General features: G+C 37.0%; 1 protein-coding gene across 1 annotated transcript in view; it reads right to left on the reverse strand.

Moving 5' to 3' along the window:
- Positions 1 to 9,153: 9,153 nt before the first annotated feature.
- Positions 9,154 to 25,911, reverse strand: part of tafa4b (TAFA chemokine like family member 4b) — a 57,279-nt gene continuing 40,521 nt past the window's right edge. The window contains exons 5-6 of the mRNA XM_051913480.1: positions 14,877 to 15,001; positions 9,154 to 10,265 (exon numbers count right to left, since the gene is read on the reverse strand). Of these exons, the coding sequence (XP_051769440.1) occupies positions 10,254 to 10,265; positions 14,877 to 15,001 (137 nt within the window). The 3' untranslated portion in view covers positions 9,154 to 10,253. The remainder of the gene's footprint in view (positions 10,266 to 14,876; positions 15,002 to 25,911) is intronic.

Here is a 25,911-nt window from a genome sequence, read left to right on the forward strand (position 1 = left end):
CTCCCACCCATGAAATCAGACACAATTTTTCAAGTAAACAAGCTATTAATCTTTTAAACGGTTACAAATCCTGCATTCTGGGCATGAATGATGAATTATGTATGATAGATATAAGGGAAAAAAACACCACTAACAACAAACATTTCAACACTTGTTCTGTGCCAGAGAAAACAACATTTTCTCAGGCAGTTGTTTAGCACTGTACCCAAATGTTGCCGTGGGTCGTTTGCTAACTGCGGTTTCTAAATCTTATCCTGCACGCTGCCTCCTTGACAGTAATTAAGAATGGCAGTAAATCATATTTCCACAATTTTTGGGGGCAAAGTTCTTTAAATAACTCTTTAAAAAGACACTCCCAGGCTGTGTTGGGCAACATGTCTTTCATATCCAATCAGATCGTATTACATCATTTTGCAAAGCTTGTGGAGTCTGTGCATATCGGGTCTGTTCGTGTGATTTATGAAGTGTTGTTTGGCATGTTTATGCTGTATGTGAGAATAAGAAATCTGTTCACCCAGAGGAAAGAAGACTGAAAGAGCAGCTTGGTTACAAGCCTCAAAGGTGATAACACTTACACGCCTGCATGGATGTACCATACATATACCAGGCCACAACTGAACGTCTTAATATCACGTATGCATAGGTTTTATCACTGACAAGCACATTTTGATCCATTCACACACAGTATGTGCGACAACATCCTGTATCATACATATATAGATGACACATAAACAAAACATAGCCTAAAAACACTCATGACATATACAGCACTGTTTGTTTCTCTCTCCGGGATCCTCCATTACTAAGGCCCTCCTTCAAAGCACACAGATGTAACGAATGTCGCAATATCTGCTGCTTCAATCCCATCCGACACACTAGCGGTGCCATGACAATGTGCCTGCAGCTCCAGAACCCTGGCCATGAGAGAAAGTGGGTGCCCACAGGCGTCTATGTTATCAGGCTCGGTCACATTGGCACCTCCCTTGGCACACATTAGTGAAAAGCAGGGTGGTATCTGAGGATAATGAATCAGGGATGTTCCTGAACCCCATATCCAGAGCAAACGCTGGGGTCAACATAGAATGCTAGAGTGGTTAATTGGTTTTGGGAGATAACAGATTTGGATTATTGCAGCATGAAGAGACAAACAAAGCTAATGGTTTCAGGGTCACGGGCTGTGTCTCACCGACCCTCTAAACACTCACTTTCTCACGTCCTCTTATGAAACACTTGCATTATATTTAGCCTTTGGACATGCACAGTAAAACCTCCAGTGTTAAATGAACACTGTTAGTGTTAAATTAACATTGCCAGTGTTTATGTAATCCACAACGGATTATATAAACACTGGGTGACCCTGGAAGTGTTAATTTAACACTGGATGTTTTGCTGTGTGGAGGCAGTTCATTTATGTATTATTGATTATATTGTGAATATAAACACTGGTAAAGTGTATTGTTATTGTGGTCTGCAACCCCCTCAGCTGTGAATATTATTATAGCTTTGATGTATTCATAATACAGTACCTTATCGTTTTTAAATAAATAAAATAAAAATTAGGACCTAATTTTTCATTAAAGGGGTGGTATAATTCCATTTTTACAAGATGTAAAATAAGTCTCTGATGTCCACAGAGTGTGTATGTGAAGTTTTAGCTCAAAATACCCCACAGATCATTTTTTATAGCATGTTAAATTTGTCACTTTTTGAGGGTGAGCAAAAACGCTCCGTTTTTATGTGTGTCTCTTTAAATGCAAATGAGCTGCTGCTGCGAAACAGAGGGCGGGGTTTCAAGAGCTCCTGTTAGCAGCTCCGATTACCTCACGCAGACTCACTGAAAATGTCAGAAACTGTTCAGCTTTTTATGTTCAAAATGGAGTCGGACAATGATGGAGAGACTCAAGAAGAAGTGACAACATGTAGAATGCAACAGGACTTTTCTGAATGGTTAGTTGCTTAATTTACGTAGCTGAGGTGGGATATTTTAAAGTCATTGATTAGCATATTCTGTCATGATAATCTATAAATCGCTTGTGTGGGAACTGTTGTACGATGCCTACAGAGTCAGAGAATATATGCTGCATGAAGATAGAACAGGTATAGTTTAGTTTAATTACGGTTATATAACTTATGTTGTCATGAAACACTATTAAAATAAAAAAATCCTTCTTGTAGATAGGATTCAAACACTAACACTATAAAAATGATTCTGTGGTGAAGTAAATACTATAGAAAAAACAAATGTAATTTTTACATTTACATTACATTTAAAAACGTAAATGTGACCCTGGACCACAAAACCAGTCATAAGTCGCACGGGTATATTTGTAGCAATAGCCAACAATACATTGTATGGGTCAAAAAAGAAAATAAATTTTTCTTTTATGCCAAAAATCATTAGGATATTAAGTAAAGATCATGTTCCATGAAGATATTTTGTAAATTTCCCACCATAAATATATAAAAAATGTATTTTTGTGAGTGGATATGCTTTGCATTTGGACAACTTTAAAGGCAATTTTCTAAATATTTTGATTTTTTTGCACCCTCAGATTCCATATTTTCAAATAGTTGTATCTCGGCCAAATATTGTCCCATCTTAACAAACCATACATCAAAGGAAAGCTTATTTGTTCAGCTTTCAATTGTATTTATCATTGCTTTTGTTGTTTGTTGTTTAGTAACTTGTGATTTTTTGACATCTGAAGTTCATTTCCTATTCAAAATGACATTCATACTCAAAAACGATCTATCGAATGTTACCGTCATTGTGTATTGTGTACCAAGCATTGAAGTCTCTGTGTTCAGTTGAGTGCCTAATTACTTCTATTGTAGATATAGTGTCTGAACAATAGCTATTGTATTATTTACTTAGATGTCTTTTAAAGCATATACTTTAAAAGCATGGTTTAATTCAATATTTGAGTAAAAAGTAATTTTTGTTAAATTTACTTAACTTAGTTAAGTAGATTTTACTTAATTCTAACGTGAAATTAAATATAAGTAATATTTACATAATTACTTTATGAATGTTAATTTCAATAGTAAGTAGATTTTACTTGATAACAGTTAAGTTGTAAAGAGCAGTAGCAGTAAAATATACTTAAAATGTGTGCGAATTGTTACGAGGATTTTATCGAGTAAATCCTAAGTTTTTTTTTTTTTCAGTGAATGATCAAAACATAGATGGAGTAAATCGAGTCCATCAACCCCCCCAAAGCTTTCACAGGCTGTACCTCTTCCTGAGTTCGACATTTCATTCAGTAACGTTAGGCAGTTTTGATTTATATGCTGTTTAATGTTTGATGATCACATTAGCTTACATGTGTGTAAGCAGTCTTCTATCACTTGGCTGTATCCGAAACTTAAAAATGCATTCCAAGGTAGGAAGGCATCAATGCACGTCTGAATCTTCTGTTATCTTCACTTCCTGTCTCCTGTCCTGAGATACCTTTAACTGATCAATTTTTGAAGGCAGCATAGATGTATCCTTCACTGCCTTTGATTTCCCACAATCCTGTGCTTTCCATTACGTGACAGTTAAGCTAAAAAAAATAAAGATGACATCTGAAAGTTGTAGTTGGAGGTCAGTTTGTGTGTAAATGTATGTTTTTGACCAACATTTTCCACTTCTGATGTCCTTTCTAGCAAGAAATTACTGTTGTAGTAATTAAATATTTGCTTAGTTATCATCGAAGCTCACTCTATATTTTGCTGTAGATCATTGAACCGTTACGCTGCCTCAGAAGTCTGTCCGAAATCAGTTTTGTGCGCAATCGCTGCCTACAAAGTCATTGCCTGATACGGCAGTGAGGCAACATGTCAGCTGCCTAAGTTTTCGGACGCAGCCCTTGTTTCTGCTGCTTCTTTGCTTGTTTTTGGATCTGGAGATTCTGTACTATTTCAAAAGTTGCGTAATAGCGCCTCTACATTGTAACAGTGAAAATATGGATTGCCGGAAAAACTCGTTAATGGCGGGGAAGCATTGTGTTTTCTGCATACAGACGACACCATTGCCAAAACGATCCCCATTCACACGGATCCGTGAACACGAATAAAAACGCTGAATTCTGCTGCCAGGCTATTAGATGGCAATGAAACACTATAGACTGAGCATGTAGCAAGCGTGTGCATGACGTCATCGTTTCCACAGATTCGCGTTTTTGTTGTTTACACGGAGACCGTTTTCAAAAACTTGCACTTTGAAACCCGTTTTCAAAAGCTTGGGTTTTCAGGCACCCAAAACGCCATTGTTGTGTAAATGAACGGCCAAAACATTTTTAGTTGAAAACGGTGTCTTGTAAACGGCCCCTAAGAGCTACTGCAAATTGAGGGTACGTTTACACAACAACAATATGCTTAAAACAGAAAAGTTTTTCCTTTGAGTTTTCCGCGTACAGACGACACCATTGTCAAAACGCTCCACATTCACACGGATCCGCGAAAACGACTAAAAACACTGTTTTCTGCTGCAAGGCCATTAGATGGCGATGAAACACCTTAGACTGAACACAGATTCCGTTTTTGTTGTTTACACGGAGACCGTTTTCAAAAACTTGCACTTTGAAACCCGTTTTCAGGCACCCAAAACAACGTTGTTGTGTTTTTAATGCCAAAACGCATTAAAAGTTTTACATTTCTAGTTGAAAGCGGTGTTGTGTAAACAGCCCCTTATTTGCTGGAAATAGAATGAAATTGTGCAGTTCACTTTTCTGTCCATGATTAGTCTTAGTTAACCCAGGATAACTTTTATTTAGAACATCTTTAAATATTAAAACCACAAGCTTTATTACATACAGTGCAGGACGTCAAAAAACAATGTCTTCAGGCAGAACTGCAATGTCATTTATTTTTGAAAAACCCTTCCCATGTGTCCTCAAAATCCAAGTTTTATGTCTCTTTGCAAATGCCCGGAACAGCAATGGTACTTTCTGAGTGCATTGTAGCTGGTTGTCGTATCTAGTAATTAATTTCAGCTGTCAAAGCAAGCAGAACATCACTCTAATTCAAAGACTAGCCAAGATGTCATTTGCTTTTCATACTTGCTTTTCATTATTTCATAGTCTGGTATCCATAAATTATTCAATCTAAGCATTTTACATCATAGATTATTTATGCTTTGTAGCACTTTGACAAATTGTATTGTGACAGCTGTGCCAATGGAGAATTCTTGAGAACTGGATCTGAAAGGAATGTCATTCAAATTCATCCAGGGTTTGGGGACGATTCAGCATGTATGCTCTGTTCTGTAATAAACATTCCCCAGTCCCAGTGTTTACAACGGTTCCCTCACAGCACATGATAATCAATTGTTTATATCAAGGTTTCAATTCACTTTCTACACAAACACAGCCGTAAGAAATTTTCACTCTGAGCGAATATAAATTGAACTCGACAACCGATGACAGCCGAATAGAAATAGCACTGCTTATGTTTATCTTTGCTTTAGGTTTTGTTTCTTTTCATTGCAGAGGAGAATGCTGGGTACGTGCCACCCCATGGAGCGAGCCAGCGTATAAGTGGGCTCCTGGGATGCTGAGAGATTTGAGCACAAACAGTAAACTCTCTTATGAAATCTGCCTGCAATCTTACACTCATTTGGCTTTATTTTCATGAGAGGCTCATCCTGAGGTCACCTGGCAGAGCAGAACATCGATTCGCCAATTGAAGATGTGGGTCATGCACAGCACGTCTCCTCCCAGTCTGTTTAAAGAAGGGTTGTGTATAGAAAACAGTGGGTGTATATATACATTATTTGCATATTATGGGCTTGAATGTGCATTTATACTGCCAATACCATCAACAAATGCAGTGCTGCTGTTCTTTGAAATATATTACTGATCTATTGGTGATTCTCATCTCATTTTTCTTCTCTTAACGACAGGTCAGATCTGCAATGACAGGCCGCGGCCACTAGGGAGTAGGGGTTGAACGACTTCAGATTTTTTAAAGTCAACATTTATGTGATTAAAGTCAACATCGACTAGTCGAAGATGACGTCCTTAATGAACAAATAAGGGGCCATTCACACAACGCGTTCTTCCATTCCAATGCGCTCCTTTTACATTGTTTTTCTATGTAAATAAAAACGCGGCGCTCTCAAGTTCAAATCAGTTCAACTTTTAAAAAACGAGTTAAAGTTTTCTGAAGGTTCCAAAACAAAATCACCTAGCAACCATAACTTAAAATCCCTGTTAATAACACCTAATTTGGCACACACTTCATCAAAACCAAATATCTATAGGAAAATATATATATTAAACTTTTTTAGTCAATATTTTGAAGTACTGTAATTCTGTTTATATGTGTAGGCTATGCCGGGAGCGCTTCGGATCTTCGCGAGTAAGATCGATTTGTTTACATTAGCATGTTTGAAAATCACATTTCATTGGTTCAGACTCATGCCATCAAAAATTCGCTATGAATATTCACAAAGTTGGAATGCTGCGCTTTAAAACGATAACAAACTTGGACTAATGAGGAAGTTGCTGAGGGGAAGCGAGCCAAGAAAAACTGCATTTTTCATGGACAAAGGAAATGTACTTGTCTCACAAAAAACATACAAATTAAGATATTTTTGATGAAATCCGAGAGCTGTCAGACTCCTCCATAGACATCAATTTAACCACCACTTTCAAGGTCCAGAAAGGTACTAAAGACATTGTTAAAATAGTCCATGTGACTGCAGTGGTTCAACTTTAATGTTATGAAGTGACGAGAATACTTTTTGTGCACAAAAACAAAACAAAAATAACTTTATTTAACAATATCTTCTCTTTTATGTCATTTTCCTACACTGTTAGGTTCTACATCTGAATGCCGACTCATTATTGGCCGACTCCTGCGTCAGTGTCACACGTTATGCTGTTCACGTGAACAACGTCGGACAATACTGAGTCTTCAATTATTTGTCATTAACTGCTGGATACGGAACGTAAAGGTGGACTTCAGAGATTTCTTATCCTGTTGCGCCCTCTATAGTCCATGACCAATGACCAGTCGATTAGCCGGTGCAACCCCTACTAGGGAGTGGTGAAAATTGTCTTCAAATTGTCTTCAAATATTGATTCTTGAACCAAAGATGATGTTGAACTGAACTACGTATCAGGTTCATCCTCAGAGCACGGCAGGCTCTCAGGGACGACAAGGGCTGACAAGTCTTCATTCGGTGTCTGCATCAAGATTTTAGCATCTTTCTGTGTCCCAGGAGAAGGTTGCGATACAACAAAGCCTTTTTAGATGGATCTGTAGATAAACATATGCAGACGGACACAACCATACATGCCATCACAGAAAAAGATGACAAAATGTTCACAATCATCACATGTGCACTTCCAGTTGACCACTTGAAATGAGAACAGGATGAGCTTTTCCCAATAGTAACAGACCTAAAAATACACCAAGCCCATCCCAGGAGAGGGCTGGCGGTATCCTGGGCTTCAGTAATGAGAATTCGAGATGGCACTCGACCCCGTCTCCCAAGGCTCAACACTGGAATCACAGTGGTTCTGATACATTCATCACAGCTCACAAAGCAGACGGCTGGAGTCTGAAGGGGCTTTGAAGCCTGGAAGACGTCTGGGCAGGCCCAGGGCGAGCCTAGCGTACAGAGCTGTCTTGAAGAGAGAAAACCTCATTCAACACTTCACAAGCCACCAGAGCCCTAAGAAAGACATACAGAGATAAAGACACAATGGGCAGCGTCTTTTCTGCAAGTTCAATCCAACCCTGGAAAAGGTAAAGCTCAGCAAGAGCGAATAAAAGAGCCGATTAGAGTTCAGAATTCAAGTTTAGGTTAAGTTGTGGAGTCTGTGGAAGAACTCATTGAGATTAGAAAACCAATGATGAATAGTGGAGCTGATTCTATTTCAAACTTTATTACATTGCAGTATTGGGCATGAGTTATGCCTCTTCACATTGGAGCTTATCTTTAAACATGTTCATAGTCTCAGTCAGCACATTGCTAGCTTGTTTTCAGAACTTCACAGAGTACCTTTGAGAGCTTCACAGTTAAACCCAAAAAAACCCAGAAAGTTAAAAACAAGATAGTTCCTTGTTTAAAAGTGCACTAAGTAACCTTCTAGTTATGTTTCACTGGCAGATACAACAATGGCCTTGGACTTTATATTGACACCTAGTGTCGTGGATGTACTGTGGCATTATGCAAAAGTTTTTGTTTTGTTTTTTTATGCCGATGTATTTGGCACCCTGTTATTAGTTTATTTTGAAACCAACAGTGATTGGAAATAGGAGGGTTGCCAATAGGTGTCTTTGAAGCGGCGCTGCGCAGACCTATTAGTGTATAACATCGAAAGCATACAGAGCCGTCTGCTGTCTAATCGCTCTCAAGGTACTTTGATGTCATACACCGATTGGTCTGAGCAGCGCCGCTTCAAGTCGAACACACCTAATGAGTTGTATTCAACAAGTCATGTGAGCTCAACATGATCTACCATTTATTAAACTGTTAGTTCACCCAAAAATGAAAATTCTGTCATTAATTACTCACCCTCATGTCGTTCCACATCCATAAGACCTTCGTTCATCTTCGGAACACAAATAAAGATATTTTTGATGAAATCCGAGAGCTCTCTGACTCCTCCATAGACATCAATTTAACCATGACTTTCAAGGTCCAGAAAGGTACTAAAAACATCGTTAAAATAGTCCATGTGACTGCAGTGGTTCAACCTTAATGTTATGAAGTGACGAGAATACTTTTTGTGTGCAAAAACAAAACAAAAATAATGACTTTATTCAACAATATGCTGTTTACGTTCCGCGCTTCCAGGTTCTAAGTCAGATTGAAGACTCAGTATTGTCCGACGTTGTTCACGTGAACAGCATAACGTGTGACACTGACGCAGGAGTCGGCCAATAATGAGTCGGCATTCAGATGTAGAACCTAACAGTGTAGGAAAATGACATAAAAGAGAAGATATTGTTAAATAAAGTTATTTTTGTTTTGTTTTTGTGCACAAAATGTATTCTCGTCACTTCATAAATTAAAGTTGAACCACTGCAGTCACATGAACTATTTTAACAATGTCTTTAGTACCTTTCTGGACCTTGAAAGTGGTGGTTAAATTGATGTCTATGGAGGAGTCTGACAGCTCTCGGATTTCATCAAAAATATCTTAATTTGTGTTCTGAAGATGAACAAAGGTCTTACGGGTGTGGAACGACATGAGGGTGAGTAATAAATGACAGAATTTTCATTTTTGGGTGAACTAACCCTTTAAGTTAGATGTTAAATCTAGTATAAAAAAACTTAGTGCACTTTTAAGTGGTTTGTAGATCTTTTTACAGAGTAACATAGATGTTTTTAGCCAGCTGTCAGTTTTAAAAGTTTTTTGAAGGGAATTGCATCTGTAAAGCTCACATTACGTAACATTTTACAGCAAGGAAGAGCTGTATTTTTACTGTAGTTTACCAATGTTTTACTGATGACTACATCACTTGCATTTCTACTTTGCATTTGTGGAAGGAAGCTTTATAAATGTTTCTCTCTTGAATTCCATCTTACACCAACAGTAAAAGACTAGAAAATGGAAAATGTCTCCATATAATCTTATCTAGTGCAAAAAAAAAAAAAAAAAAAAAAAAATCGCCCATGAATTTTTAATTTGTTGTTATGATCTTCTTCAGCAACCCTAATCAGAAGTGCAAAATGACTTAAAGGAAACATTTTCAGGGTAATGACTTGACCCAAAGGAGCAAATTGACAGAAACTTGTGAATCACACATTCAGAGCAATCCCCACCCTACTCATGAATATAAAGTTTGCTGTGTGCTGCAAAGCGGATAAACAGTGTTAAACTACTGTCTCATCGTCATCAACCTGACTAACACACACTTACTCACGGACACACAAGCTCCCAGCCAGGTCTGAACCGTCCACAGTTTGTCCTTCAAGTGTCATATACTATAATCTCTCTCACACATGCACACACATACACACAAGACAGCCGAAGGAAATCCAGAAATTCACTTTCAGCTGATGGATTCAGTCTCTCACATGAGCACCTGTGTGTCCAGCATCTTCAATCGAACCTCAGGTTTATATAGAGATCCTTGTCCATCCTTATATCTTCTGTCAAGACAAGGCAGCCATCTATAGTCTACAATATGTTTGTCCATCTTTTGCCTGTACAGAATCCTCCGTAATGTCAGTGTCTTAAACAAAAGGGTCTCCTTTTCCATTAGGGGTTGGTGAGGAGATTTCGCCACTTGGTAAGGCAGCCATGTTCTTGCTATCGTGTGACCTATGAATAAAAAGAGAGGTAGATTTAAGGCACAATCACTAGAATGGCACAACTTTGCTTTGAGATGTTTGAGAGGCTTATTCACAGGAACAAAAATAATTTTTTAATCTTAATATATGTAAACATTCTAAAAACAAGAAAATTTGACAAAAAAGAAAAAAGATATAACTTTTCAGAGAATGTACCTTGAAGAATAACTTGTTTTAACCATAAATCATAAATATTTTGTCAGATTTATGCTTAAAATAAAACATGTCTTGCGCAAATGTGCTTCTCGTTTTTAGTTAATGTTGATATTAACATTAACTAAGATTATAAATGCTGTAGAATTAGTTTAGTGTGTTCTTGTAGTTCACTAATGTAGTTAACTAATGTTAACAAATGAAACCTTAATTTAAAATGTTACCATAAATTATACATATTTGAAGCCTGTACGCTTTAGTGTTGAAAAGTAACATTAGGCTGTATGGCAGCTGAACCGCAGAAAGGCAGACAGTGGAGAAGGATAATAAAAACAAAAAGGAGAGATATTAAACGGAGGGTACAGGAGGAAAATGTAAAGATATAACAAGGCAGATAGAAAGAGACAAAGATGGAACGCAATATGTATCCTGGCGCATCGGCACAATCTCCTGTGACATGTGCACTGAAGCCTGCTGGTTACTATTCCATTTCCACCTCTATTAAATACAGAATTAATGCTTACTGGAGTAAGACACTCCCTCCCGCCTCCCATCTGTGCCTCACCACTGCCCATTGGCTCCTGAGGTGGCAGAAGGCGGGGCTTAGCCCACTGACAGCCAGCTCAGCCAATAATGGACTCAACAAAGTCATTAATCCTGAATGAAAGGCCCAGAGCCGTCATTCATTTCTCGTCTCTCCCTCTTACCAATTTAATTAGGACTCTTAATTTGAAAGCCTCGGTGGAGCTCATTGCCATAATGCATTTTAATGAACACAACAGATGTTCTGCTGTTACTTTATAACTCTGAGCAATTATTCTTATGGCAGTTGTGTGTTCTCAGACACGTTATTTCTTTAATACTTCACCTGTATGTCACACCTGCACGAAACAGCAGTCACCTGGCGTTCACTGAACAAACAGAAGTGTGTCTCAGTTTCTCATATCTAATCTCAAATTTGATCTTTGAGAACCCAAAATCATGAATCTGTCTTTCTGTATGGAAACCTCATCTCACCAATCTCAAATTCATTTACATTTTTAGCTTGATTATAGACATTTTAAGACATTGAACCATGGGTTCAGATATGAAGATGACCTGGTGCGCAAAAAGTACATCTAATGAGTCGATTTTAAGGTTCGCTTTCATGCCTTTTTCAAGTCAAAGCTAGCATGGACCAACAATGCTGTCTCTGCATGTTTGTCTGGGCTCGGTTTTTGAAATTCTTCATCCTTTGAAAGTTTTCTCTGTGCAACTGAAGTCTTCAGGGATTTATTCTCTGAGCCACAAACTCTGTGGAGTCACTCTGAAATTTTATTTATCTTCAAGCTTTGCTTATTCTTTAATAAGTCTCTTTTAGAAAGTTTGAGTGATGTGTCTGCCTATAACTTGCTGTAAATGTGCTTTTTGAGAAGCCAATATTGTCTCTGCACTAATGTGCCCACAAAACAAGTGAACTTTCAAAAAGGTATGATTAATTGTTTTACAAATCTCTAAATATGACAATTTTATCTCATAACATAGCACTTCTTGTACTCTCATGAGCTTCAAAGAACTCTCTTATAAAAGTAAGGCCTCAACAAAATGCTGCTTTGAAGAATGGTTTGCCTGAGAAAAAGGCTTTAGGAGAAGGGTTCCTCAAAGAAACGCCTTCTGAGAATACTCCCGGGGAGTGTTTTGATGGCATATATAGTAGCTCTTAGAAAGGTCTGTTTAAAAGGTACTTTTATGGCAACAAAAAGGTTCTCAGATGCCCCTCTTACCATGGGCAAAAAGACACTTTCTGTGCTAACCTGCGTCTGCATGTGTCAGACTGTAACCAGGCTTGAAAAGGATATCTCACCCAAAAATGAAAAATCTGTCATCATTTACTCACCCTCATGTCATTCCAAACCTATAAGACTTTGGTTTATCTTCAAAACACTGATATTTTTAATGAAACCTGAGAGATTTCTATCCCTCCATTGAAAGTCCAGGTAACCAAAACTTAGAAGTAGAGCCGTGTGTTTAATCTGAATGTAATAAAATCACGATGTGAGCATGCACAATTTCTAAACCGCAGAAAGCACTATTTTTCCGACAACTGTTGCAGTGTGCAATCTAAATGCAGTGAGTTTCAATCTAGTGCTAGAACAGAACAGAGCAGGTTTACCATTACAACATGGAGGAATCACAGAAACACACTGTAAAAAAAATAATTTTCATGATTTATCACATTTTTCTTTTGTCAAATCAACAATAATTAATGTGGTTCAGATAACACAATATGTTGAGTTTCTGTTGATTGAACCAATCACCTTCATTGTATTAACTAAAATTTTTACTCAAAGGGGGTTAGTTCACCCAAAAATGAAAATTCTGTAATTTATTACTCACCCTCATGTCGTTCCACACCCGTAAGACCTTCGTTCACCTTCGGAACACAAATTAAGATATTTTTGATAAAATCTGATGGCTCAGTGAGGCCTCCATTGACAGCAAGATAATTTACACTTTCAGATGCCCAAAAAGCTACTAAAGACATATTTAAAACAGTTCATGTGACTACAGTGGTTCAACCTTAATGTTATGAAGCTACGAAAATACTGTTTGTGCACCAAAAAAACTAAATAACGACTTTATTCAACAATATTTAGTGATGGCTTCATTAAGCTTCAAAGCTTTACGAATCTTTTGTTTTGAATCAGTGGTTCGGAGCACGTATCAAACTGCAAAAGTCACGCCCCCCAGTGGTGAACCATTGAAATTTCAAAACACTTGTGATGTAACGAAGCCTAGTTTACTGAAATCATGTGACTTTGGCAGTTTGATACACTCTCCAAACCACTGATTCAAAACAAAAAATCTGTTAAGCTTCAAAGCTTCATGAAGCAGTGTTTTGAAATCGCCCATCACTAGATATTCTTGAATAAAGTTGTTATTTTGGTTTTTTGGCACACAAAAAGTATTCTCATCGCTTCATAACATTAAGGTTGAACCACTGTAGTCACATGAACTGTTTTAAATCTGTCTTTAGTAGCTTTCTGGGCATCTGAAAGTGATAATTATCTTGCTGTCAATGAAGGCCTCACAGAGCCATCGGATTTTATCAAAAGTATCTTAATTTGTGTTCCGAAGATGAACGAAGGTCTTACGGGTGTGGAACGACATGAGGGTGAGTAATTTATGACAGAATTCAAATTTTTGGGTGAACTACCCTTTAAGGCAACCAGGTGAGTACAAAAATCAACATTTGTGGTTTGGGAATAATTTGGATACTAGAGAAATGATGTATCACAGAGCCAGGTAATTTACAAGACCTGTCAAAATATCACTGAGGCAAAACAGAGTAGGAGCCATTTACACAGAACATGGTTTTGCAGATAAAACACAAGACGCAGGTCTAGAGACACTTTTTTTAAAAGTTGAACTTCTTATATCTTGAGTGCCACGTAAAACGGCGTGTCATGCGAGAGATGCTGCAAATGACACGAGCGCAATGGTTAAAGACATCCATCTAGCACGTTGACATAGAAAAACAATGGCACATTCCGAACCAGGTGAACAATAATACAGGCATTTGCAAGCTGCACAACATACGAAAAGAGTTCGCAATATTAATTAAAAAATCATGATAGTATTTTTTTTGTCCATATTGCACAATCCTACATATAGGCATCATAAAGGCATCATAAAACTAATTGGTAACACTTTATTTTGATGGTCCCTTTTGAACGTTCTGTTGACTATTAGTAACTCTCATTAGAGTATTTAGTAGACTGTCTGCTTAATATCTGCTAACTCTTTATTGCGGTGCTCCCCAACAGACATTCTTCTGACTATAAGTAACTTTGTCAAACTATTCTAACCCTACCAGTCTGCTAATACTCTACAAACATTCTAATGAGAGTTAGCAGACATGTAGGTGCAACGTTATTTATAGTCAACAGAATGTGTTAAAGAGACCATCAAAATAAAGTGAAACTAATTCATATGAATTGAATGAAGAGATACAGTAAATATATGGTAAAGACAGAAGCACAAACGTACCTGCGTGATGCGCAGCCTTCCGTGTTTATCATATGCAATGTGCTCATGTGTATATCTGTTTATACATGAATAAAAACATTATATAAAGCAATTGGAGCTCTTCACTTCTTCACTCGATTCATATGCATTCATTTTACGATGCCTTTATGACCTTTTCGGATCTTCAAAGTTTTGGTTACCTGGACTTTCAATGGAGGGACAAATATTTAAAATATTACAAATATTGTAATTTGTGTTTCAAAAATTAAGCAAAGTCTTATGTGTTTGGAATGACACGAGGGTGAGTAAATGATGACAGAATTTTTATTTTTGGGTGAACTATCCTTTTAATCAATGTGGTCCTGATTTTCTCAAGGCCCCAGTAAACCACATCATCAAAATGCAACTCTGGCTCATTCACCTTGGTGGTTTTGACTTTGTTTCCGGTGCTGCAAGACCAGCCAGTCAGGTCTGGAAGAACTTTACACTCCTCGCCGTCCAAACATGGGTGCATTTGGCACCACCACTTCTGCAGCACGATGGAAGCTGTAAAAGAGATGGGAGAAATAATAGATTGAAGTACATTATTTCATACTCAACATTATTATTTTCAGAGCTGGCAAAATGAGTTGCAATGAACAAATTTTCAAAAATTAGTTATTAGTCATCCTCACATTCTCTATTAAAAACCTTCAAAATGACATATGATTTGTTGGCACCTGTTTGAAGTCGATAGAGTCAGCAAAGTCAAACGTTTGAGAAAAATCGAGTTTTCTGAAGGTTCCAAAACAAAATCACCAAACAACCATACATTAAAATCCCAGGTAATACCACCAAATTTGGCACAAACAAAGTCATAGGAAAAATATATATATATTCAACTTTTTTCCATGATTCCACAATAATTAACATTATTGAAACAGACAGCCTATATATTTAGATCTACTGTATCACACGGATCTAATATAAAGTTACACATCAGATGTTTTTCCCCAACAATTAACCAAATGTTCACTTAAGACATAACAGATAATGTTTGCATGAATACTCGCCAAGTCAGATTTCTGTAATACTGTAATTCTGTGTATATGTGTATATCAGGATCGCACGCTGTCTGAGGCGTCTTTGTGCGTGCTTCGGATCTGTCAGTCAGCGTGAGTAAGATCATTTTGTTTACATCAGCATGAGTTTGAAAGTCACATTTCATTGGTTCAAGACTCATGCCATCAAGAATTTTCTATGAATATTCACAAAGTTGCTGCGCTTTACAATGATACCAAACTTGTGCTGAGGGGAAGTGCCAGTCGCCCAGAAGCAAGAGAAAAACAGCATTTTTCATGGTCAAAGGAAAGGTACTCCTCTCAGAAAATGTACAAATAAAGATACTTTTAGATGTTTAATTGCTATTTGGAGCATTGGGATCACTAGACGAGGGCTTAATTAACACATTTTTTGTGAAAACTTCAATTTCACTTGCTTTGCCTGTAGCTCAAAATTAGCCCGTTTGCATTTTGATCTTTTTTGATATTTATATTAGCATCCACACCACCGGACAATAACATTCTGTTTATTATAAGCGTGCGGTGCAGTTGTCGTCCACCACTTTAAACGCTCAAGCTCTTTGAAGTCGGGTGGATTCTGATTGGCTGTCAATGTTTTTATTGTTCATCATCCAGCGATATCATTCCTCAGTGTTGTTATTGTTATAGCTGTGTTGTGGACTTTGCTATTCTTATAAAATTAAAATGATTATTAAAATTCTGTCGTTATACTGTAGTTATCTTCCTTGTTTTAAACGTCCCTAAATAATGGAACATTTCAGGTGTAGGTTTGACATGCAATGCCAAATATAACGACTAAGATGACTAATACAGATCTCATCCACATCCCAAGAAATAAAGAGGAAAATACATGAAAGATCAAGATATAACTGGAATTTGCTCACGAAAAGATGCCTCCTGAATCACAGGTAGGATAAACAGTTATTAACACCATACATGAAGATCCCAGTGTGAAGGGAAAAAAAATGTCCTGTTTGCTACCACCTTGATGTGTCATCGCGCAGGAAGTCGTGCTCATTTATTCTCTCTGAATAGTGCTACATTGGAAACAGATTCTCCAACGTCACTACACAATGAGCGCATGACGTTTTCTTGAATATATATTATCTGCTATTAAATGTTATATATGAGGTGTATAATTTCTGAACCACTTGCGGTACCATGTGAATAATGACTGTTTTGGCTACCTGTCCACTACCGGTCGACCAAATAAGTGGTCCGGCCCAAACGCATGCCACTGGTTGAGCCAGTGTTACAGTGTGAAATGTTTTTAAAGGGACAGTAACAATGTTCACATGCAGTTTTTAGAGAAAATCAATCAACAAATGCCTTGACTTATGACTTATAACCCTGTCTTTACACAGGGATTGGGGATTGCAAAGGAATTGTAGGGAGGTTGTGAGTTGATGAAAAGCGAATAATTATTTTATTTTTTTTAAAGTACATTAAAAATTAACCATTTTAAAATACAAAAAATAAAACACTAAAAAAAAGAATAAATATTTTATATGTTTATCTGTATCTCATGTGACCATTCACAAACATCAGGGAACCATTCATATGCAAATGTGTTGTTAAATTATTGAAATATTAGCATTAAATCTCAGGTTGAATTTTAAGTAAATATTTTAGGTCAGTGGTAAGGGGGCCTCAAGATATATGCCCAACAATAGGAGGAGAGAGGATATACACAGCGAAAATGAGCTTTAAATGGAATTATGCAAAAGAACACACGCAAATCCTCTCAAGCATCATGAGTGAACGCCTTACACCGAGTGAGGACATGAAAGCGGGGGTTCGTACAGCATGTGTGTTGATTTGGTCTAGTAGGAAACCTATAGTCAAATGAAGCTGTTCATAAACCAACAAAATTAGCAGTTGCAAATCCAGTGACTTCTGTGTGCATGTCTCCATCTGTGTGAAGCCCATATTATAATGTCTGATTGCAGTGGTTCAGAGAATTGGTGGGTGCATAATTAGCATTAATGTGGCCATTATTAGGTATAATGGCAACCTTATGAAAGGATGTTTTCATTACCGTCGAGAGCTCTCCATAATTTGTCTGTGTGAGTGTGTCGTGAAACTAAACAAACATACACAATATGAGTGTTTATTTTTTGAGTTAGCATCCAAAAACAAGTGATGTTATGATAAATTTTGGTCACGGGTGTCCCCTTTATGTGGACAGCTCACAGCATGCTCTAAATTCACAATAAACAAACCTCTTTCTTCTTATAACAGTTCTAATGTCAACATTAAGTTACTAATGTCAGATCTGTCTTCATTTCATGACACCTTTCATGAATAAGCTGCACTTTGGTGGCACACATTCCTTATAAAAGCATTAAGATATACAATATACTTCAAGCGAAATTGAAATCGAACTGATGTGACGTCATTTTGAACAATATCAGGCTAAAACAAAATTCGTTTGAAGTTCGATTTGGGAGTTTAGAACAGCTTGCCATATCGAACTTTCCGGTAAACACCTTTGTACTACCAGAGGTTGGTTGGCGATTACGTAATAGGTAGGTGTATGTGGAGGCTCCACCTTCTTTCACATGGAAATCTCCTCTGGATCATTTCTTTTGTTCAATCCATGGAGGTCAGACGTCCACGAGTAAAAACAACATACTGGAGAGCAGCTTTATGGTAGAAAAAAGTTGTACTTCTGATTAAATGAGACACTGAAACTGACTCAGTATTATTTCAAATACACTGTTTGGAAGTTAGTCGGGCCGATACCAACAACAAACATCTAACCAATCAGCATTAGGGGGCGTATGACGAGTTTTGCTGTTAAACTACTGCACACTGACAACTGCTAGAGAACGTGGTCTTTAGCGTCATTGTTAGTGCACTCGCCTTGCATGCCAGCAGCAATCGGGCCAGGGTTCAAGACCGACTTGGAGCAGGGTGGTTAGGATTGGAGTGTGAGTTTTGGAGGCGGAGCAATGAAGAGAGAGGTGGGTTTGTTTGGGCTGATTTCAAATATCAACAATGTCCAACAGCATTGTTCAAATTCTACTTGGAGCACCTTTAATACTGTAAAGCTCATGTATAAAGTGTTGTATACAATCTTGTATACAATCTCTTGTATAAAGTGCTATATAAATAAGGCAGCAGCTAATTGCACTAAGTGCAAATAGCAATAGATGCTATTTACACTAAGTGCAAATAGCGACATATGCTATTTACACTAAGTGGAAATAGCATATTTTCTTAGCGATAGATGCTGTTTACACTAAGTGCAAATAGCTGTAGACGCTATTTGCAATAAGTAAAAAGAGCAACATATTCTATTTACACTAAGTGAAAATAGCATATTGCTAAGAAAATGCTGCTATGTACATTAGGTGAAAATAGTGATAGATTCTATTTACACCATGTAAAAGTATCAGTTCTTTGCAATAAGAGTAAATAGTAAATAGATGCTATCTATACTTAATAATGGCAGATACTATTTGCACCTCAGTATTTTTGTACATTAACAGGATGCAATAGTATCATAGAGTGTAAATGATTATATTTATTAAAATTATTAAATGGATGCTGCCTTATTGGGAGAATAAAAACCCTCCCTCCACCTTCCCCCAACCCTACCCAATAAATACTTTTAATATTATTAAATATTAAAAATATTATTAAATATACACTCTTTCGCAGTTTATTTCCACTTTTAGAACATTATTTTCATTTTTATTGAAAATAAATGCGAGCTCGGCAAAAGGCGGATTCGAACCCACGTCGATCACGTTAAAAGCCAGGTCTGTAAGCCTCACTCGCTGCTGCTGCACCACTGAAGACATCAAATTCTGTGCAGTGGGAGGAGCTAGTGTAAATAGCATTTGCCAACAAGGGATGCTATTTGTAAACAGACACTCCGTATAAGGCAGCGTGATGTGACTTTACTGGAGTGATGAATTGCAGAACTCATGCAAATCTATCCATATTGCTATGGATGCTTTTCTTATCAGATGCTTTTCTTATGCTTTAAAAAAATGCATGGTTTTCTCATTTTTGTTGTGTGCTTGCTTATTTTGTTACTGAGAGGAAAGTGCACAGCACATATTTACATATTCATCTAGCCGCTCTCAGCAGAGTGGGCAGCGTCGGATGTTCACTAATAGTATATCGCTGGTCACGTATTTCGAACTTCATTTTATCCCTAAGTGAAGAATGAAAAAGAACTTCACCGTGAGTACTGTATATCGGGGCCTTTAGAGGCTATTGCAAGAGCTATTATATGTGTCTGATAAACGTTTATCTAACATAAAATTAACCTAGCATTAAAGGTAGCAGTTTTAAACACAACAGATGTCGTTTTCCCCCTTTAAAATGGTTATTTTGGCTTGTCTTATATTCCACTGTGTTATCCAAGTTATTTTAAGAAAAGTTATCAAACAAATATTTTTCATTAATTTATGGAAAATTCAGCTTTACCATCACAGGAATATATTACATTTTAAAATATATTAAAATAGCAAACAGTTATTCTAAGTTGTTATTTTTTGCTGTATTTTTGATCAAATGCAGTCTTGGTGAGCATAAGAGAATTCTTTCAAAAACATTTTTAAAAATCTTCTTATTAAGGTTAAGAAGAACTTAAAATTTCAAAAACTTCCCCCAAGAAAAAAGGCCTGCTAAAGCTTTTTAGGAGTTAAATGGCTTTAGGTTTGCAGTTGTGGACACCTTTGTCTGAACCTCTTTTCAGCTTTTCCTCACCAAATCTCTCTGTCCAGCATTTAACTGGATAGAGTTTGGCCAAAGCCCACATACTTGGAAGGATTTTTCTTGCTTTTAGTGCTGAAGTGGCAGGGACAACTGCAAGACACTGATGGCTCTTCTATTTCCAGTCCTGAAAGCCCTATCTGAGGATATGAAGGCACTAATTTAAGCTTTGATTTCCTGTATAGCGCCTTGCTGGATTTAGATAGTGTCATCGCTAAACGTGAGAGACTACCCAGGATACAGACATTTTTTAAACAGGCTGTGATTGAAATGTGTCTGACATCATGTGGCGGCTAAGGAAACTGCAGGAAAAGATGTCAGTGAGGAATTGAGAGAGAGACAGATTGGAAAAAACTGGCGAGAGGGAAAAGCAGAGAGCAAGATGGGATGAACATCTTGAGAACGTGTCTTACTATCTTGTCAATATGACGCATATGTGACATTGAAAGATAACAGAAAAAAATAATCAGTTCAGTGCAATTTAAATTTTACAACATAGATTTGCATATGTAAAGAGTTTCATCTGTTTAAATTAGTCAACTATAAGACTAATTTGCTTTTGGCTTATATTATTGCAGAAATAAGCTCTGTGATCAACAAAAGTTCATGATTCTTTACACATTTTTGTCATTATGATAATCTTCATAAACGAACATAACAAACGTAAAGGGTTAGTTCACCCAAAAATTAAAATTCTGTCTTTATTTATTAACCCCCATGTCTTTTCACACCTGTAAGACCTTTGTTTATCTTTGGAACACAAATTAAGATATTGTTGATGAAATCTGATGGCTCAGTGAGGCCTCCATAGAGAGCAAAGCCACTGAACCTCTCAAGGTCCATAAAGGTACTAAAAACATATTTAAAACAGTTCAGGTGAGTACAGTGGTTCTACTTTAATATTATAAAGCGACAAGAATACTTTTTGTGTGCCAAAAAAAACAAAATAATGACTTTTCAACAATATGTAGTGATGGCCGATTTCAAAACACTGCTTCTGAGCTTTACGAATCGAATCAGTGGTTCCGAGTGCCAAAGTCACGTGATTTCAGCAGTTTAGCCGTTTAATAGGAGATCCGAATCACTAATTCGAAACAAAAGAGTCGTAAAGCTCAGCTTTATGGATCTTGAGAGGTTCAGTGACTTTGCTCTCAATAGTGGCCTCACTGAGCCATCGTATTTCATCAAAAATATCTTAATTTGTGTTCCGAAGATGAACGAAGGTCTTACACATGTAGAATGACATGAGGGTGAGTAATAAATGACATTATTTTAATTTTTGGTTGAACTAACCCTTTAACTTCAAAATTAATTTTGAAGCCTACATATAGGCAAAAGTAAATGTATGCTATTAATGAACTACACTATGGTCACATGACTTCAGTGTCACCACTGTTAAGCTTCTGATAACTCTTTTAGACTTTGTTAAAAAATGCGTTAGAATAGTGTGCATGAGCACAATTATAAAACTATTCTTAACGAGGCTGTAAAAGCAGACTAGTGATGAGTTTATCTGTTCGCCATGTTGAAATTTAACATTGAAATTTAACAACAACCTCTGTAGTCCCATTTAGCCACTTGGTAGCAAACAGCTTTTAAAGAAAAGCTTTAAAAAAAAAAATCACAAGATGTAGAATAAAACATGAACATATCTTGAGCTTATCTCAGGCATTTAACCAAAAACACTTTCAAAATAAAGCATTAACTTCAGCACAGTGGAACCGGAATTGCTAAAATGCTAACTCATGCTAAAATGCTAACAAAAATGTCACACTCTATTGTTGTAATTTCTTTTTTTTTTTTTTTACACTCATAGTACAGAAATTACACACTACAAATGTAATTATATTTCTAGACTTCAGCTTTTAATGAATGAATCAAGCTAACAAAGTTACAATAAATTTATACAAAGAAAGTTATACACATTTGCACAACACAAGCATGTGAATTTTGCAGTAGACATACCTGAGATTAATGGGACTGCTAAACAATGAAGTATATCTGTACATGCATATGTGTGTGCATTCCAACTAGATAACACACCTCACATTGTGGTTTATGCGCCAGAGACTCAAAACTCCCTATTATCAATCCAAATCCATTTATACCCGTCTATTAGATTACCCAGCACTGTCTCAGCAGCACAAAGCTTGAAATGACCTAATTTACAACAGTATCAGCTTAGCTACAGATTCTGCCTTTGACACACATTAATGCAATGTATTAATTCAGTATCAGTCTCTGCAGGCTAACAGCACATTTGTCTCCTTAAGGATATGCCAGAAGAGAAGCGCAGGAAACACACCTGACCCCAACGACCTATTTATTTAACAGCAGGCATTCCAGCTCACGAATCCAACACGTGACTCGCTGTGCATCAAGAAAGTCACTGTGGGTTTTCTTCACATCTGCCACTGCATAAATGTAACTTCAGCCTTACATTGGCACATGATATGGAATAAGGTACATGCTGGTTGTAAATGACACATAAGATATGTCATTCACTTTTGCATGTTTCTAATCTATTCTGTGCAAACACTAATCACCGTTTAAACCAATGTTTATACAAGGACACAGCAATAACAACTGGAATAAATGCAGAAATTTAGGCTAGAGTACAAAGAACCAGAAAGTAATTATGTTAAAGGACATTTTATTGGCTGAACTGATAAAAAGCTACAAAGCTAAATTAAATTTGCTAACCAAACTGGTTGAATAAGTGTACTAAGCTTGTTTGTCACATCTCTTTTTTATCGATCTATCTATCTATCTATCTACCTATCTGTGAAATAAGCGTAATAATGTACAGCCAGTCTGGCATTATCACAAAATAAACCCACGCTTATGTTTGAATCATTGAGCTTTCTGTGGACAAATGTCTAGATGATCTAGGTACTGGACTTATTAGACAGGGCCTTGAAGTTCCTGGATGTTTGGCTGAGTGCTAATACCCAAATCACAGATGGCAGAAGCTCAGAGGGGGCTCCCCTCAAGCCCGAAATCCTGGGCACACAGGGCAGAAAGAGAGGCCCTCATGCAGAGTAAAGTAGATCTCCCCAACAGAGAGCCAAAGGGAATCTCTCTCCACCTTCCCTTTGCTGCTTCTAATGAGATTTTAATGGGCAGGTCGGCAGACGCCTGCAGAGACTCGAGCTCACAGAGGAGTGACTAGAGATATGGTCCCAGCCAGAACAGAGTACCGAAGGACCAATACATCAGACGGCAGGGATATTTAATCCCTAATTTATTACATTCTCATTGAATGAGATTTAAAGTCCAAGTCCTCAGTACATCATTGATCGAATTCTGATCCTAGTTGATTTGCCATAAGAAGGTATAGTTCAAATCTCATCCTCTGAAGGTTTCAATGAAGTTTCTTTCAGCTCTTCTAAGGCTCCTCTGTGGCTTTTCACTGATGCTTTAATGATATGTGAATGGGTAAAGTGCCCTCTAATGGCCAAACAGAGAAACAACACAATACAAATCTAATACAGCACAGGCAATCAAATCTCCTGCAGTATATTACAGGTAAGTCACAATTATTCCTATTACATATTTCTCTCTCTCTCTCATCAGCTAATCATATGACAGTAAACCATTTGTAAGGTAGAAAGCTGCCAACAAAAATAGCTAAATGTACAATCGTTCAAAAGTTTGGGGTCGTTTTTAAAAGAAGTCTCTTATGCTAACCAAGGTTCCGTTTATTTGATCATAGATACAGTTAAAACAGTAATCTTAAGACATATTATTCCTATTTAAAATGAATGTTTTCTGTTTCAGTATATTTAAAATGTAAAGTATTCCTGTGGCGGTAAAGCTGAATTTTCAGCATCATTACTCCAGTCTTCAGTGTCACATGATCCTTCAGAAATCATTCTAATAAGCTGATTTTGCTGCTCAATAAACATTTTTAAACATTATTAAAAATGTTCAAGTTGTGCAGCTTAAATAGGTTAGTTCACCCAAAAATGAAAATCCTGTCATTAATTACTCAGCCTCATGTCATTCCACACCTATAAGACCTTCATTCATCTTCAGAACATAAATTAAGATATTTTTAATGAAGTCTGAGAGGTTTTTTATATCCCCCATAGACTGCAATTTAACCACCACTTTCAAGGTCCAGAAAGGTACTAAAGTTAAAAAAAGTCAACGCGTTAAAAAAAGTCAACGCGACTGCAGTGGTTCAAACTTAATTTTATGAAGCGACGAGAATACATTTTGTGCGCAAAAACAAAACCAAAATAACGACTTTATTCAACAATATCTTCTTCTCTGTGCCATTCTTACATTGTTTACATTCAGCACTTCCAGGTTCTACGTCAGAACGCCTGCTCAGGATTGGCCAACGCTGTTCACGTGAGCAGCATGACGCATGCGTATGATGCAGGAGTAGGCCAATAATGAGTCGCCGTTCAGACGTAGAACCTGGAAGTGCTAAACGTAAACAGCATAGGAGAATAACACAGAAGAGAAGATATTGTTGAATAAAGGTGTAATTTTTTATTTTTTTTTGCACACAAAATGTATTCTCATCGCTTCATAAAATAAGGTTGAACCACTGCAGTCACGTCGACTATTTTAACGATATCTAACGGTACCTTTCTGGACCTTGAAAGTGGTGGTTAAATTGCTGTCTATGGAGGATAAAAAACTCTCGGATTTCATCAAAAATATCTTAATTTGTTTTCCAAAGATGAACGAAGGTCTTATGGGTGTGGAACAACATGAGGGTGAGTAATAAATGACAGAATTTTCATTTTTGGGTGAACTAACCCTTTAATATTTCTGTGGAAAAACATTTTACATTTTTTCTTTTTTTTCTTTCATTTTTGCTTTACACATGGGAACTGTAGCACAGAACTGAAGTCATATAATGTGACTTAAAGTAGTTTATCATGCTACACCACTACAAGTTGGAAAAAAATTGCTTCTTTCTGGAAAAGCTCCACAATTGCTAAGCTACTGACACGCTACTGAAAAATGTAGTTAGTTATGTCACTACTTCTAGTTAGCTACTTCCCAACTGTGCACTGAGTATTAGATATTTATGAAGCTTCAGAAGCGGAGAATATGTTCTTGTGTGACCTCCCTCTCTAGGGCCGTGTGTTCCTGAGGGAGAAGGTGAGACTGATAGTCTGAGGGATCTAGAGATCGAGCAGTGTTGATAGAGGAAAAGGACCCTCCCCGCTCTCTCCTTCACTGCAAAAAACACAGGTCAATCATACTGACTCTCTCTTATATAGCACAAAGCCTACATGACCTCTGATGTGAGCTCACACACTGCCTCTCCAGCTCTTTCTGTCATTCTACGACATATACCAGTAGTTTTAAAAGAAAACGAAAAAGAAACTCCATTTTGTTCCACATACATGCATGCATATAATAACATACTATACAATATTATAAACTAACAATGCATATATATATATATATATATATATATATATATATATATATATACACACACACACTGTATATATATTTTATAAAACGGTTAGTTCCTGTCTTTGATTCTGATTGGTCAATAGCTGTGTTTTATTCATGATAAAACACAGCTATGACCGCTTCGCCCAACGGTTCTGTGTATCACTACACAACACCCTTAGCAACCACTCTTAGCAATGTAAACTGAATTGAAGCTTACTGTCTTATGTAGAACTA

Source organism: Ctenopharyngodon idella, chromosome 11 (assembly GCF_019924925.1).
Source record: "Ctenopharyngodon idella isolate HZGC_01 chromosome 11, HZGC01, whole genome shotgun sequence".
Taxonomy (NCBI): domain Eukaryota; kingdom Metazoa; phylum Chordata; class Actinopteri; order Cypriniformes; family Xenocyprididae; genus Ctenopharyngodon; species Ctenopharyngodon idella.